The following is a 17,613-nucleotide window of genomic DNA, read 5'->3' as shown; positions in this document are numbered from 1 at the left end:
ATCAGTATGTGAATAGAGAAAGAGGTAGATCAATAACATCTATGAACCTCTCCTTCAATCAGCAGTGGGTGATCCATTAATAAGGTGATAGTAACATCCTTGCCCATACAGGGTGAGACAACGAAAAGAGAATGAGAAGCAAACAAAAGGGTTGTGATGAATAATGCTTAACAAAATAATAGTGACATATAATGATTTGTACTACCATTATTGCCCATTTAGTGCACAGTAATGTTGGCATGTTACCCATTTAGACACTATTTAAGACAGAGGTAGTACCTCCGTAAAGAGGTCAAGCAATGATCAATATGGGTTCTGCAGTGAAACTGATAATGTGATGAAATTATCATAGTAGTTAATTATGACTATATTCACGCTAACTGCGCTTCGTGATATACATGGCACATTAATTGAAGATATTGAGGTGGACATCGATGTCAGAATTTGTAAAACGATTACCCCTTTTTGCTACCTTCTTTTATCAATAATGGGAATACATGCGTTTTGTATATAATATTATCATATACTCATGGCTGTACAAAGAACATGTTTTTAATTGCACGTGCACTTTATTGACACCATTCCCCGTGTATAACAAGTTGTAAGTTTACCGTTGGCAATGTTTGTACATTGAAATATGGCTGCCGTTATGAACTTGGCGCTCCAGTCCTCTGTCTATGTTGATGGGGAGGTGGGGATATAATGGTGCCTTTTTGAACTCACGGGTTGACACTGAAGAAGCCTAATTGGTGAAACGCGTCTGTTGTCTTGGGGGTAGGGGGGTCTGCCATTAAAATCACTTTCTAAATCATAGCCCACGAGTGCCGTCTACTTTCGTTGAAACTAACGAATGTGTTGGAGATATATATATATATATATATATATATATATATATATATACACATATATATATATATATATATACACACACACATATATATATATATTCCGTTACTCCTTTGCACCACCCGTCGCTCCAGGAGCGACGGGTGGTGCAAAGGAGTAACGGAATACAAATTACCGTCTGCCCCACCGGTAACCAGCGAACCAGACTACGTGGAGTCGCACACATTGGTGACAAAAGGAAGAAACGGAACCACCCACCTGGAGGAACGACAAAATGAGACTGTGGAGGAGTCCTGGAATCGTGACGACGTGAAACGGGTGAGTGGATGACGACGAAACCTGAGATCCGGAATTGCCGGTTTACCTCGTTCAGCCAAACGATTGTTTTTCTGCCGTAAGAATCAGCGCTGCAGCGGAGTATGTTCTCGGACACTGAGAGGGAGGAAGCAGCAGGGAGCTTGTTTGTTGTTAAGGCACCGAGTACGAGTAAAGACAAGACTGTGGAGAAGCCAGTACCAGGCACACTGAAAAGTCTATTTTTGGCTTTAGAGAAGACATATGAAAAGGAGATTCGAAAATGGTGGGAGGCGACTAGTCTCCAAAAATATTTGGAAGTAGAAAGGGTCCCGAGAGGACTTAGAATTCTCATCGTCCCATCATATGAGAGTCCAAATTTAGAATTACTACAAGAATGGTCTGAATTTATGACAGGAGTAACACACCAAATGCTTAAAATCCTGGTGAAGCATGCGTGGATAGACAGAGCAAAATTACAAGAGGCAATAAAGGAAATTGAAGAAAAAATAAGTGCGGATAAGGATGTAAAAACAAGTGAGGATCTTCGCAAGTCTATGAAACAACGCCTGATAAATTATGAGAATGTGATCAAGACAAGAAAACAGGCGAAATTCGTAAGGGACGAGAAGGACTACGCCAATGGGCGGATTCTAACATTCGCGAGAAAATACGATGTCCCACGAAAAAATCAACAAGCGGGGAGAAAACAACCAGTAATCCAAACGAGCACGGAGGAATCAGAAGTGTCGGAGGACGAGTCCATCCGAGGAGACAAACAAGGAAGTGCTACCCGAGAGAGACAAGAGGCGGAAGACCCACCTTCGATCTCCACTATCCCTCCTTTTTTTCAGGAGTACGAACTTATAAGAGGACTAAGACAGAGACCGGCGGCTCGAACACACCCTCCAGAAGTAGCAAGAGGAAAACGAGGAGGGGTAAAAAGAGTAGGAACGGATCGTTCTACTCCGGTGGTGACCCGCAGCAGAGGAGGGAACAAATGGAAACAATAGAAGAAGAGACTGTCACAAAAACGATAGTCAACCTTTCAAGCAGAATTCTATCGACTAAAGAACAAGAACTATTGCAGTTGGGACTCACCTTTTGCCCTACACCATCCTTTGACTACACACAAACGCGAATAGACCTGTATAAATTCGTAAGAAAAGTGAAACTCTTAAAAATCCATACTCTACATCCAAAAATGGACGACCAAGGACCATCCGGTGAATCGACAACTTTAGATGCACTGACAGGTAGAGACATTGCAACCTTATGTGTAGCGCGAGAATTATCGGATGAGTCAAGCTCACAAGATGAAGCAACACCGGAACTAACACAAATGCTAGAAGAAGAAGGCATTAAACAACTTGGATGTAAAAGCATGATGACCATTAAATCTAAATTTATTCCGAAAGCCACTCATGATGCTATAGACACATTCCAAGAAGTAGTGATCGAAGAAATTAGGGACTTACAAAAAAAGAAATTCAATGGTATGCGACGGAATCTGAGCAAAATAGATTGGACGTTGATAAAGGGACTGAAAGAAGACAGTAATATTGTAATTAAGCCAAGTGACAAAGGAGGGAATATAGTCATCCTCAACAAACAACAGTATGAGGATGAAGCGTTGTCACAGTTAAAGAACTTGGAACATTATTCACCAGTGAAAAGAGAAAGGTTCAATGAAAGCATTCTGAACTTTCACACCCTCATTACAGAATGGAAAGAGAAGGGGATAATGGATGCCAAGGACTGGAAAAATCTAAAATGTGAACATCCACAATTAGCGACCTTTTACCACCTGCCCAAGGTCCATAAGAGTAGAATCTGGCCACCTGGCCGACCGATAGTATCGGCAAAGGAAAGCCTCTTGGAGAAAACCTCGACATACATTGACAATTTCTTGGCTCCACTGGTACGGGACTTGAGCTCGTATCTTAGAGATACTAAAGACTTCTTGAGACTAATTCAGGACATTGCAAGGGAAACGGACTTTGTCTTAATAACATTAGACATAACAAGCCTATATACTTCCATAAAACATGAGGATGGCCTGAAAGCCATGAAATACTTCCTAGACAGGAGGGCATTGAAGTACAGGTCACAACCGCATGTTAATTGAGCTCGCAGAATACTGTTTGAAAAACAACATTTTTCTATTCCTAGGACAATTGTACTTGCAAGAACAGGGGACCGCGATGGGCACGTGCTTCGCCCCCAGCTACGCGAATCTTTTCGTGGGCTGGTGGGAGGAGCACGTGGCCTGGGCGGATACCAACAAGGAATGGGTGGAGAAGATAGTGCTATGGACGTGCTACATTGATGATCTTTTCATAGTGTGGCGTGGAACGGAGAATGAGGCAGAACAGTATATTAGGATTCTCAATGATAATGAACTGAATTTAAAATTCACGAGCGACATCAGTAAGAGAGAGGTGTATTACCTAGACCTGAGAGTATTTGTTCAGGGGGGAAAAATTGAGACATCCTTATACAGAAAGCCTACAGCGGGAAATTCAATCCTGCATGCTGGCAGCTGCCACCCAAGGAGTGTAGTAAATAACATTCCCTTGGGAGAATTCCTTCGCATAAAGAGGAATTGTTCCACTGAAGATGAATTTGCGAGAGCTAGAACAGAATCCAGGCAGAGGTTACTTAAAAGGGGGTACTGCAAGGGTGTATTGAAAGAGGCAGAAGAGAGAAGCAATGCTGTAACCAGGAGTGAACTGTTAAAAGACAGGGTTAAACCTAAAGACACGAAGGTGAGACTAATAACTAATTTCACAGAGAAGTCTCCTGAGCTATTCCAGATCTTGAGAAGAAACTGGAACATACTACAGTCTGACATTACAGTGGGAAAATTAATATCCAACTACCCACTAGTCACCTATAGAAAAGGTCATTCCCTAAAAGACCTATTGGTGAGCAGCCACCATAATCCCAAACAGAAAAGGAAAACCCCAATTCTGGGGTTCTATCCCTGTATGAAGTGCAAGGCCTGTAAAAACTCCAGCAAAGTAAAAGAATTCGAGGTACCGGGGAAACAGAATAAGATTATCCCCAAACTCTTGAACTGTCACTCAGAGTTCACAGTGTACTGCCTTGGGTGCCCATGTGGTAAAAAATATGTGGGCAGCACAATTAAACAAACAAAACTAAGAGTGTTGGAACACATGAGAGCGATCAACACCAAGGATCAGAGCTACCCAGTAGCTCGACATTATGAGCAGAAACATCAGAGCAACAGCAGTCTGCTCTCCTTTTTCATCCTCGATCAGCTAACAAGGTCAGAACGTGGGGGAGACTGGGTAAGAAAGTTGAGAACCCTCGAGTCACGATATATTATAATGCTGCAGACCAAGACCCCGACAGGCCTGAATAATGAGGAAGAAATGTGGGTACACATAGGCTGAGATGAATACTTTGAGAAATAAGTAAGAAATGTGATTCATAACCTGCTAAGACTTCACTCCCCTCTGAAGGTTAATTGATTTCTCACATTTATCACAGATACGAAAAAGTAAAAGAATGTGAGACGGTTGGCACACATATGGGCCATAAAAAACAGAGGAAAAGCGCCTGAAAATATCCTTATGAATTAATAAGGAAAGCCCAGTGAGGGTCGAATAAATTCGTAACAAAAATGAAATCATAGAATACAAAAAAGAACATTCAAAATGTAAATATAATGTATAATTACGCTATCAATAACATTATGATTTAATGTACATAAGTTTAAGTAGACTCTTGTGATTGTAACAAGCGCTTCCTTGACATTCCAAGATGGCCACCACAGAAATGCAGAATAATTACTGTGCCTTCTTTTATGTTTATTTTAACCACGTGAGTAAGTTGCAATGTAACTTTATTTAAACCGTTTGAAAATGAGTATCTATCGACACTGACGAAGGCGGGATCGCCGAAACGCGTTTGTTGATATGATTGTGCAGCGCCATAAATAATAAACTGTGGCAGTTTGAAAAACGACAGAGAAATTGTTGTGAGTGCCCTTAATTGTGTAACGGACCCTGGAGTGTGGACCGTGTGTGTTGAACATATATATATACATCCACTCCTTCAAAGAACGAGTAAGGCCACAGCTGGGGAACGTTTTGGAAGCGCTTTTATTTGGTTGCACGTACAACGGAAAATGCAATCTTTTCCTATGGCGGATGCATTTCGGCGTTCTTAGCCTCCTCAGCGCCAGGTGCATGTGCTTGTGTGGATAAGCGTAAGGGAGGAAGATATGTCCTGCCACCTCCCCCACAGACCGCAACTCCTCCCACTATGATGACCTCATGTTGCATACACCTTCCTGTAGTCGGTTTAATGTTCAACGCCTACAAGGTCCAGCATGCCACAGCAATGCATAGTAGGTATCGCAAGAGTAAAGTGGGAAAAAATTATGACAGCGTCTGTGACGATAAAGCCATGCCCAAAAGTACATGTGCGCAGCTGCGCTGCCTCCAGTATATATATATACACATATACATACACACATATATATATATATATACACACACACACACACATATATATATATATATATATATATACATATACACACACATATATATATATATATATATATACATATACACACACATATATATATATATATATATATACACACACACACACACATATATATATATAGGAGTATATATATGTGGGGCACATATAATATAGTGTTTCCGGGGTCCCGCGCATGGGGGGAATATTCTAATGCTTATGACTTTGATGAGGATCCCCTAGAAGAGAACTGGTGTGCGTGGGTGAGGAGCTTGAAGGTTATCCTATTGTTGACCGGGAGCCAGTGCAGGTCTCAGGTGGAGTGTGATGTGGCTCCGGTGAGGGATGTCGAGGTTCAGGCATGCAGAGGCGTTCTGGATGCGTTGGAGCCGTCTCAGGAGTTTGGCTGAGGCTCCTGCGTAAAGCGTGTTTCCGTAGTCCAATCCGCTGCTGACGAGGGCCTGGGTGACCGTTCTTGTTTCAGTGGGGATCCACTTGTAGATCCTGAGGAGCATGCGGAGGGTGTTGAAGCAGTAGGAGGAGGAGACGGCGTTGACCTGTTTAGTCATGGAGAGGGTGGAGTCAAGAATGACCACTAGGTTGCGTGCGTGGTCGATGGGTGTTGGTGCGGTTCCCAGTTCGGTCGGCCACCAGGAATCCTCCCAGGCCGAAGGGGTGGATCCGAGGATGAGGACCTCCGTCTGGTCCAAGTTCAGCTTCAGTTGGCTGTTCCTCATCCATTCATTCTGCTACACAGATGGGATCCAAAACCATAATAGGGAAGAGAGCATGAATTACTGAAAATAAATTACGGAGGGAAGTCACGTCTACAAGTGTATCTGTGCTGGAGTCAATGTCAATACAACAGTGCTTAGCAAAGGTATGAACCAGTCTCCACAAACTGGTTTTACAGCTATCTGGAATGGGTACATTCCTCCTTCCACATGAAAGAAGCTGCTGTTCTTTTTCACCCCAAACCCAGCCACCACACCAAGACTATTTGCAAGCTCAAAAGCCCTACCAAGTTGAATGGGCCATGGTCCATCCAGGAAGATTCTGACAGCCTTTTGGTTACATGCGATATGTATGACAAAATCGATATAGCTATGGTTTATTGCATGGGAAGTATACCTTCACAGACATCCCTATAAACAATAAAGAGCTACTGATTGTTTCTAACATATTTTGTCTTGTTTAAGTAATATTTAGAGATCTTTTTACATCTGGATTTTGAAGAGATGTATGTGCTAAAGAGCACATCTCTTCGCCAAAGACAAGACTTCATTATAAGGTGGCATGTCAAATTTTGAATGAGTGCACTGTGTCATTACTGTAGGAAGCTGGGTTTCTGTTGCAGTAACCCCCCACTTTCTGCTATACTACTGATGCACTGACTTGATGTGCCCTGGGTTCCTGCTAATCAGGTTCCCAGGGCCTTTGTTCTTTCACAAAACTGTACTGTCTACCTCCAATAGGCACCTCACTAGCCACATGTCAGTCCCTTGTAAAAGGTACTATGGGTATCAAGGGCACTGTGGCCAGGGAAGGCCTCGAAGGGCTGCAGCAGTTATTGTGCCACCCTTAGAGGCCCTGTACCTTTACACACACACTGCCATTGCAGGCTGCTTATTTTGGTGCAGAACAAAGTGAAGAGTCGACATGACACACATCCCCGTGTGCCATGCCTACAACCCACTGGCCTGGCATAGATCAGCCACCCCTCTAGCTGGGTGCACTATACCAGTGGTGAGGGTACAGCAGGTGTATGAGCCCTTTATCTCTACAGTGTCTAAGCCAATTCTTAGACATTGTAAGTGCAGTAATGCTATTAAGAGCATATGGTGCTGGGAGTTTGTCATTCCGAACTCTACACCACCATAACGGCTTTACTGAAAACTTGAAAGTTTGGTATCAAACTTCTCAGCACATTAAACCCACACTGATGCCAGTGTGGGATTTGAAAAATGAACTCAGAGGGCATCTTAGAGATGCCTCATGAAAAACGACCAGCCTCTGATGGGTTCCCTGACTGGTACACACCAGCCTGCCACCACAACACGTGTCTGAACCCCTGGGGTGGGGGAGCCTTCGCTCCCTGAGCCCAGAAACAAAGCATTTCCTGGGCAGAGGAGTTCACACCTCCCCCAGGCCAGAAAGAGTAATCTGTGACAGGGGAACTTCAAAGGCCTTGCAACCTTTGTAATGCGACCCCAGCCTCTCCTGCTATCAGGAGCAGGCCCCCTTCCTGTCTCCTCTCCTTTTCTGCGGGAAGACAGGTGGGAAAAAATAGCCAGCCCAGAAGATGTGCCCATCTCTTGCAACCCCACCCCTCAGATGGGGGAGGCAGGGTGAAGCCCACTCGTCAGTGCCCGCCATCTTGCAGATGGTAGACACTCCCCAATCAGGATTAGGGATTGTGCTCACTCCCCCACGTGGGGGGAGTACACCCAGGGTGTAGTCACCCTAAGGTCAGTAGGCTATTGACTACTGACCTCGAGACCACTAAAGCACCCAATAAATACAGTATTTAGGGGGCAGCCCTGAACCAAGAAGACAGATTCCTACAACCTATTAAGAAGAAGGACGAAAGAAGACGCCCAGCAGAGGAGACTGCAGAGAACAACTGACTTGGCCCCAGCCCTACCGGTCTGTCCGCAGTGGTCAGAGATCCTGTGCCAAAAGTTACCTTGTCCTGCAGCCAGCGAACTTCAGAACCCCTGGGAGGACTGACTGCCTTCAACAAAACCCGGATCTCCTATGAACAGCAGCTCTGTTCAAAAGAATCTCCAAAGAAAGACTGAGCCAGCTGAGGACAAAGAAACCCGACGTCTGGTACTACCACTACACCCGTCGCCTATGGCAGGATTTGGGTGGCCCACCGATCCCAGCGAAGTCCCCCAGCACTCCGAAGTCCAAATACTCAGTGGGTTGACCCCTCCAGGACTCCCCGACTTCGCCTGCAGCCTCTGCACGGAGTCCCCAACCGAGAGTGGGCCGATAAGGTGAAATCGGACCTCAAAAGACACCCCTGCATCCAGCCACCCTGCGCCCTGGAGAAAAGAACCCGAGATACACCTACGTCCCCGACCCCTCCAACTTACCTGCCCAGCTGTTGGTTCCTCACGGAGGTCTTCCTGGACCCAAGCCTGCAGCTTAAAAACAAAACCGAAACTCCCCATTGAAAACAGGGCACCCGACACCAAAACTGCATCCTGCACCCAGCCACCCCTGCAGGTGCACTTTATGTGCTGAGCCGGACCCCCATTGCCCGAGCCGAACACCAGGAGCTTTGGTCCCACAACTCAGTGGCCTGCTCGTAAGCAGCCACCAACCGTAAATCCCTATACCCCATTGAATAACATTGGGCCTCCACACCCACCCGCCCTAGTACCGCGCTGAGGGTGTAACAAGAGAGTCCTTGACCCTGGGGGAACCCTTGTTCTAAACCCAGAAACTCAACCCCAAAGAACTAGTACTTACTTGGTAACCGTTAACTTCATTTCTCTCCACAGGAACCTATTGCCTGTTTTCTCTGAAAAATGTTGTCTGTGGAGTTGATTTGTTTGGAAACCTGAAAAATTACAATTGTGCAAAAACTGATTTTACTGACCTTTTCTCTAGGAAATGTCCTAGTGTGAGATCTAGGCATATCATACCGAGTAGAAAATGTAACTTAAAAAAGTAGTCTAAAAAGTACCAAAAAATACGCAGTACATTAATTTTAATACCTTGACTTCCCTGTATTTCAAACAAACTGCATTTGAACTTGCATTCACTTGTAAACACTGAATATTATTTTGCAAAGCATTTATTTCACTTACCTGTGCCAGGCTTGGCTTGGTTCTAGAAATAAAATAACTTAATATTTTTATACAAACAAAATTGGTCTGAATTCAGTCTTTGAGTGTGTGACATCATTTGCTGATTGAGTGTGTACAACAATGCTTAACACTACCCTTGGATACAGCCTTACTGCTCACCCACACTACCACAAAAAGAGAGTAAGATGCTATCTACTTATACCTCAGCCTTTCTTTGGGGTTCTACTGGACTCTGTGAACAATGTACTTCATTTTGGTATAGTATATACAGAGCTAGCTTCCTACATTCGTGGATCAGCGGTGGGATATACAACTTTGCATTTGTTGGACTAATTTGGTTACCACCTGATCACATGAAATAACTCTTAAATATCTTTAGAATTCTGATTTTTGAATTGACAACTTTTTTCCAAATTGCTAAAAGTCTTGTTTGGGCCTTGGTGAAGTCCCTTTAGAATTTTAGAAAAATAAAAGTTCACTTTATTTAGGGGTAAGAGTAGTTAGAAGTTTTTTTAACAATGTCTATTAACAATAACCCAGCTGTTAGTGAAGAAAACCACAATGGCATAGGGGACCAGTTTGAGGAGCTCGCCTCTTATCTCCACTTAGGCTTTAGGGAGTTAATGTCTCTATGCCAGCTTAAAACATAATTATGGCGGCCCATCCCTCCAAACAAAAGCTCCAGGAGAAGTTGGCAGGGTATGCGAACTAGCATCTGTAGGAAACTGGCTCTATATATACTACACCAAAATGAGGTGTAGTGTGTATATAGTCCAAGTGACCCCAGAAGTAGGCAGAGGTTAAAGTTAGATAGAAGCTTACTCTCTATTTTTGATAGAGTGGTCGAGCAGGGACAGTGTTAAGCATTTGATGTACACACCCAGTCAGCAAATGAATTCACACACTCAAGGACTGAACTCTAGACCAATTGTTTTTGTATAAAAAAATATACTGTTGTTATATTTTAGAACCAAGCAAGTCTGGACCGGGTAAGCATTAAATACTTTACAGTAATAAGTTGCTGAATGTAGAAAAGTTTGAAATTGAAATAGGAATTGTACTTTTTTTGATTGACAGGTGATGCAGTTCGTTGCAATACTTCGCAAATACAGTACATTGAAATGAATAGGCTTTTTCAGTAAATTACAGGTAAGTTACAATTTACGTTACTTTTCTATGTCAGTGCTAGATACCTAGATCGTGCACTGGGACATTTCCTGCAAACGGGTAAGTAAATAAGTTTTGGTTAATCGTGCAATTTTTAAAGAATAATTTAAGTTTTCAAAACTCCACACTTAGAAACTTTTTGGAAGAAAATTGTCAGTTGCCAATGTTATTCTATGGAGGAAAAACAGGTTATCGGTTCACAGGTAAGTTATCGACTGTGGGAGTTAAGGTTCTGGGGTAAGACTCAGCTCAGGGGTCCCCCAAGGTCAGTGGTGCACTCTTGTTACACTCTCAGCGACACTAGGACGGCTGGGTGCAGAGTATTGAGGTCCAATGTTATCCAATGGGGGATAGGGGGCCTCCGTTTGGTGGCTGTTGGGAAGCAGGCCACTGGGTTGTGGGAGCAAAGCTCCTAGGGCTTAGATCAGGGCAAATGGGGAAACAAAAGGTGCACCCTCAGCGGCACTGAGGCGGCAAGGTGCAGAGTGCCGTTTCCACGTCAGGCGCCCTGTTTTCTATGGAGACCCTTCGGTTTGCAAAAGCACTGCAGGCAGGGGGACTACGGACTTCTGGGTGCGACCACCACTTCGAAAGGTAAGTTGTGAAATTACGGGTTGGTTTGGCACCATTGGTTTGGGCACACAAGGCCAAGGGGCATCGGGTGCAGGGGTGCCTTTTGGGGTTGTATCTTCTTACCGGCTCCTGGTCACGGTTAGGGGGCCTTCTTGATTTAGACTGCAGGTGTCGGCTGGAGGCTTGAGGCAGGTATGGGGTCACCGGATCTCGGTTCAGGATCGCCGCGGAGGGGGATACCTCCTTGTGGTCTTTTTTTCACTCTAGCTCAGGCCTGGTTCGGGGGGTGCAGAGTGGGCTGGATTTACGGTTCCCAGCTGCTGCCAGAGTTTGCAGTTGAACAAATCCGGTGTTCACGGGAGAAGCAGTCTTTGGAAGTGAAGGAAGGCAGGTCCTCCGGGGTTTGAGGTTGCTGTCTACAGGAAACACTGGGATTTCGCAGGAGCAGGTTCGAGGGGAGACAAGTCAGTGGGCGTCTTCCTCTTGTTAGCTGGCTGCACTGCTGTTCAGTCCTTCTTTTCTTCTTCTTGCAAGGTTCAGGGTACCCTCTTAATACTAGATTTAGGGGCGTTACTGGTAGGTAAAGGGCGGGGACCAATGGGTCCCTTCCCTGGGGTGGATATAAACCCTATCGTGCCACCCTCCAGTGGGAGGGAGGCAGGAGCCTTTTCCTGGTTGGATGGGTCCCCCATCCTCAAGATGGCGGGGACTCAAAGATTTGTGCTTCATCTCGCCTCCCCCACCTGAGGGGTGGAGTTGGTAGAGGTGGGCACACCTCTTTCCCTCACTTGTTTTTCCCGCCGGTTCTCCCGCCCAAAGTGGGGGGTAGAACCAGTGCGGACCAGTTTCTGAAAGCAGCAATTGGTCTGGGGAGGCTCATTCCCCGACGTGAACCCTGCCCATCCTGGAGGAGGGGGCGTGGCACCTCATCCCAGGATGTGCATTGTTTCAGGCCCCCGATAGCAGCAGGCTCTCGACCCAGGGGTCCAGAAACATGTCAGTTGGTGGCAGCCATAGCAGCCACCTAGTCGGGTCATTAGAAGTTGGTCAAGTTTCAGGGGGGGGCATCTCTAAGATGCTCTCTGTCGTGCATTTTACATTAAATCCCACACTGGCATCCGTGTGGGCTTAATGTGCTGCGAAGTTTAATATCAAACTTCTCAGTTTTCAGGTTAGCCATTATGGTGCTGTGAAGTTCGTATTGACAAACTCCCAGCACCATACACTCTTAATGGCAGCACTACACTTACAATGCCCAGGAATGGACTTGGGCACTGTAGAGGTACAGGGCTCATGCACCTGTACCCTCACCACTGGCATAGGGCACCCAGCTAGAGGGGTGACTGATCTATGCCAGGGCAGTGGTTTGTGGGCCTGGTACACAGGGACGTGTGCCATGTAGACTCTTCACTTTGTTCTGCACCAAGACATGCAGCCTGCAAAGACAGTGTGTGTGTAAGGGTACATGGCCTCTAAGGGTGGCACAATAAGTGTTGCAGCCCTTGGAGGCATTCGGTGGTCACAGTGCCCTAGGTACCTGTGGTACCATTTAGCAGGGGCTGACCTGTGGCCAGAGATACAAATTGGGTTTAGGCTTCAATGCAATTTTAGGGAAGGAACATAGGCCCTGGGTACCTGATTAGCAGGAGCCCAGAGCACACTAAGTCAAAAAACATTGGCAAATCAGCAAAAAAAATGGGGGCGCACCATGCAGAAAGAGGGCACTTTCTCACATCATCCTTCTGTGAATGGTAAAGACTTCTCAGATGGGGAAGAAGATGGAGAAGAAGATGAAGGGGATGAGGATAACTACTACCCCCCCACACCCACCACTGTGTAGGGAGAGAAGGGTCCAAGAGCTGCTGACTCTCTCAGTATCTAGGACTCACACAGGTGGATCAAGGGACACGGAGGACAGCCTCAATAAGGCGGACATCTGTGAGAAAGTGCCCTCTTTCTGCATTGTTGTCCCCACTTTTTGCTGAACTGCTGATGTACTTTGACTGAGTGTGCCCTGGGCACCTGCCAATCAGGTACCCAGGGCCTATGTTCTTTCCCTAAGACTGCATTTAAGACCAAACACAATTGGCACTCCCTGGCCACAGGTTAGTCCCTGGTAAATTGTACCGCAGGTACCCAGGGCACTGTGACCAGGGAAGGCCTCTAAGGGCTGCAGCACCTATTGTGCCACCCTTAGAGGCCGTGCACCTTTACACTCACACACTGCCTTTGCAAGCTGGTGTTTTGGTGCAGAACAAAGCGAAGAGTCGACATGGCACACATCCCTGTTTCTGTTCAGCGAAGTGTACAGCTATGTTGGATTTCTCATTTTGTCCGAATATTGGATTTATGTTCGTTGAGACGAACTTTGATTTTTCTTTCTGTTTTGCCTATATAAATTTTCCCGCAGGGACATTTCAGTAGATAAATCAGATTGTTGGAGTCACAGGTGGCATTGTTGGAGGCAAAAAACGGGCTTTGTTTGCAAACGTGTGTTATTTATTTTCATTTCTCTAGGGCTCCTTGAAAAAGGGCACTTTTGCCCGAAATGCATTGGAGTTGTTTATTGAGTTAATTGAACAGACCAAAAGATAAAGGATGACTTAATCAATTGAATTGAATATGCAATGGTAAATATTCAAATGATCAATAAATGAACTGATAAAACAACATTTCTAAACAGTGGAATCTGTCGTTTTTTGGACGAACCAAATGAGTGAGCCCAACTGTAGGGATGCGTCTATATGACAATATTCGCACACAAGGCATATTTGAATTAGCGTGAATGGTCGGTCACGCCACCTACTGGAGCACCTAATACTGAATTTAATCACCAAATCTAATCACCAAATCTAATCACCCATCAAATTGAATCCAACATTAAGTTTTCAAGCTTAACCACGCTGTGCACTGTGCCTATTTTTCCTAGGAATCATTCACACATCCCTGTGTGCCATGGCTATGACCCACTGCCCTGGCATAGGTCAGTCACCCCTCTACCTGGGTGCACTATGCCAGTGGTGAGGGTACAGGGGCATGAGCCCTGTACCCCTACAGTATATGGTGCTGGAGTTTGTCATTACGAACTCCACAAAACCATAATGTCTTGACTGAAAACAGGGAAGTTTGGCCCTACGTTAACCAATCCTTTTTTCACATTACTCTTTCAATCACTGTTGTAGGAATTGAAAGTATTTTTACCTCCACACTCAGGCTTTGACTTGACGGGCTAATTGTTTACCAGAATGGACTTTTCAGGTCGACTGATGTTAACTTGAAAATGTATTGGGACAACATAAATGCTTTTTTATCAAGTATCTGGATCTCCTCCTAGTGTTCATTTAAAGATCTGAACTAACCCACTTGCCTTCGGAAGGAAGTAAATTTAATTGGATACGAGTGAGGCTGCTGAAGCACGACAATTATTATAATGCGCATAAAGTTGTTCCATGACGGTTGTAGGAATTACTCAGCAGATCTCATTTATCCAGGCACCCAATACAATCAAGCATTTAATGCTGTTCTGTACTCCATTCCAAATTAACCTAAATAAAGGACCATACCCATGATCTTAACCACAGATATAGGGAGCTGGAATTGCAAAGGACATACTAAACCTTTAAACCTTTATTGCCCTACTCAACACCATCAACCTCAAAATCCCTAACGAAATACTTCACAAGATAAGACACAAACAGTATTAGCAACCCCGTCCCCTCAATCATTACCTGTCCACAACCCATAAAGCTTTTGAGAATATGTTTTAAGTTCACTCTCACACTTGTCCTGAGCTACCTTTTCTTGAAACACCACAGCAGTCTCAAGCCCCGGCATAATGTCCAGAAGAAGGCGGCAAGCAGCAGTATTCAGAGGTGGCTCTCTACTGGTCATCACATAGGCATTCACTAGCTGCGAACAGAGGAAGAATCAATATATTAACTGATGGGCAGGTTACAACCATTCATAACAAGTGCACTCTACCACAGTCGGAGACATGAGAAAAGTTACTGTCTTGTAAAGTAATGTTTTTTCTATCTCCTAAATGGACTGCAATGTATGCATTAAAAAATACCCACACAACACAAACGCCCTCAAAAACGACTTAAAAATTAACTATTTTTCCACACCAGTTGATGAGAGGCTCCAACATACTGACTTTTCAAGTGGGTGATTAAGGAGTAAAATATTTACAGAGCGGCCGACAGGGAATAACTAATTATCTAGAACTGAAAATGACAGAGGTTTTGAAGCTGGCTGTTAAGGAACAGGAACTTGAAATGAAAGCAAAGGTTATGCAAGTTGATCAATAAATGGTAAACACTCGAACAATGTCTTTAGGGAAGTTTATTAAGTCAGTGGGGGGCTCTGATGTTTTGTGAACAAATGTTATGACACAGCTAATTTATCTGGAATGGGTTCTTGATTGGGAGTCCAAGAAGAAGCAGTACCTACAGCTTTGTTCAGATGAAGACTCCTGTCTGATTAAGATGCAACTCCTATGAATATCCTCAAACAGACACTTTAGGTAACTTGACATTTTGTTTGAACCCCAAAGATATCAAACACTCTTATACCATCGATATTCCTACACAGTCACCTAAAATGATAAAGCACAGGGTACACCAACACGTAACCTCTTGGTGTTGAAGAATGCCACTAAGGTATGAGGGTAAGCCAAGCAGGCCTACTGCAAATCTTTGCTTTTAACAGGTGCAATCTTTCAGCCCTTTAATGAAGGTACATACAAAGAACTGCCACCAGGAAGAGACCTCTTCTAGTTCAGGATCAAAAGAAACCCAAGGTCAGTTGACCATGGCGTCCCACAGGACAGCATAATTGGAATGTTACATGGAGCAACATGGGCCGTGATTTCAGTAAGGCGAGGAAAAAGCAGTGTTCTGTACTATTTATTAATGACACCCAAAATGTGTTGCATGGTGGTGCAGATGTCTTATCAATTCATCAGATTCATTCAAGTCACAGAAGAACAGGCATCACACCTCCTTTTATATGCCAATAGCAATTTATGTGTTCATTCAAATCTTCATGATAACATAATGTGCTAAACAATCCAAGCATATTGAGATGTTTCAAGGTGTTGTGTATCCACCCTTTTCCGGTGTTACACCTAGTTAGATCTCCCAAGCTGACAAGGACGTGGGTATTGTTGAGAAGGGCAAGCAGTTGTCTCACACCTCTTCCACTGGGCTATCCACACAGGGAGAAAGACAGTGGAGGAGAACAGACCTATTAAATAATTTTAAGGAAATAACAGGGGTCTACTATTTTCAGACTCCTAAATCATTTCACCGACAATGGGAAGCAGAAACATAGAAATAAGGAGGATTTATTATACACTTAGCTATTAAAGTAGATTAGAATTGTCATGATTATAATACAAACAGCAAAGGTAAATCAAATAACACTTAAGATATTATCATTTAATATATACTTTGCTAGTGAGATTCCTAGTCTGCATTGGTCCAAAGATCTGTGGCCCAATGTATACCTTCCTGCAGACCATGGTAAATCCCACTGACCTATATGCAAGAGTGACCTTAGGCAGGCATGGCTTCCAAGCATGTACATGGTTCTCCTCCCTCAGTAGAAGAGAAAGGGTTATTTATTTGTTGTTTCTGGATACAGTGCTTGCCTTGAGAGTATGGTATAGCAACCTGTTGCTGGGCATGTGACCCTGGAAAACTGTTGCTGGGTGACAACTACTACTGGGCTTGGCAACTTGGTGATCCATTGCTTTGCTGGGTGAGAGATCAATAAAATGCCGTATTGGGTTCTCACAGGAACTCAGTATAAAAGCAGTTAGTGAATTAAACACATTATTACTGCAGAGCCCAATCCATGTACATAGTTCTCTGTAAGAAAACTCTGTGCTGGCCCCATTAGATCCTTGTGACCTCGAGCACACAACACAATTATGTTAGCCTATGTAGGATTATAACCTTTACCCTACAGCAGGAGTTATCTTGCGTCACGTAAATATGACAAAACACAAAATGTCCCAAGGAGAGAAATCCCCCCTCCGGGGTGAAAACCACACCACAGTGGAATATCATTTTTTTAAGACAAATTACTTTTGTCGGAGAACAGTAAATACCAATGGAGCAAATCAGATTGTACAGAGTCTGTGTACAGCTGATGCCATCTACATCAATAGAAAGTGTTTCTTTTTCAAAGTTCAGTTTCTGACAATTCCTTGCTCAACATACTTCCATTTCAGAGATACAGAGTTGAAAAGATGGTGCACATGACCAGTATGCAACAGAACTATTCATTGGTACTCCAAAGGCAACAGGCAAGAAGTATATACTCCCTCGTGTTTAGGTACCAGTAAGCATGCATCCATCAACAGTGTTTCTATTTGGGTCTATTTTCC

General features: G+C 44.3%; 1 protein-coding gene across 7 annotated transcripts in view; it reads right to left on the bottom strand.

Moving 5' to 3' along the window:
- The window catches only part of DCAF1 (DDB1 and CUL4 associated factor 1), a 928,365-nt gene that overhangs the window by 862,293 nt on the left and 48,459 nt on the right, over nt 1-17,613 (bottom strand). For all 7 annotated transcript variants that reach the window (XM_078661275.1, XM_078661278.1, XM_078661277.1 and 4 more), the window contains one exon: nt 15,015-15,128. In XM_078661275.1, the coding sequence (XP_078517401.1) occupies nt 15,015-15,128 (114 nt within the window). The remainder of the gene's footprint in view (nt 1-15,014; nt 15,129-17,613) is intronic.

The sequence above is a fragment of the Lissotriton helveticus genome, chromosome 9 (assembly GCF_964261635.1).
Source record: "Lissotriton helveticus chromosome 9, aLisHel1.1, whole genome shotgun sequence".
Classification (NCBI taxonomy): Eukaryota; Metazoa; Chordata; class Amphibia; order Caudata; family Salamandridae; genus Lissotriton; species Lissotriton helveticus.
This window is presented reverse-complemented; position numbering and strand designations above follow the sequence as displayed.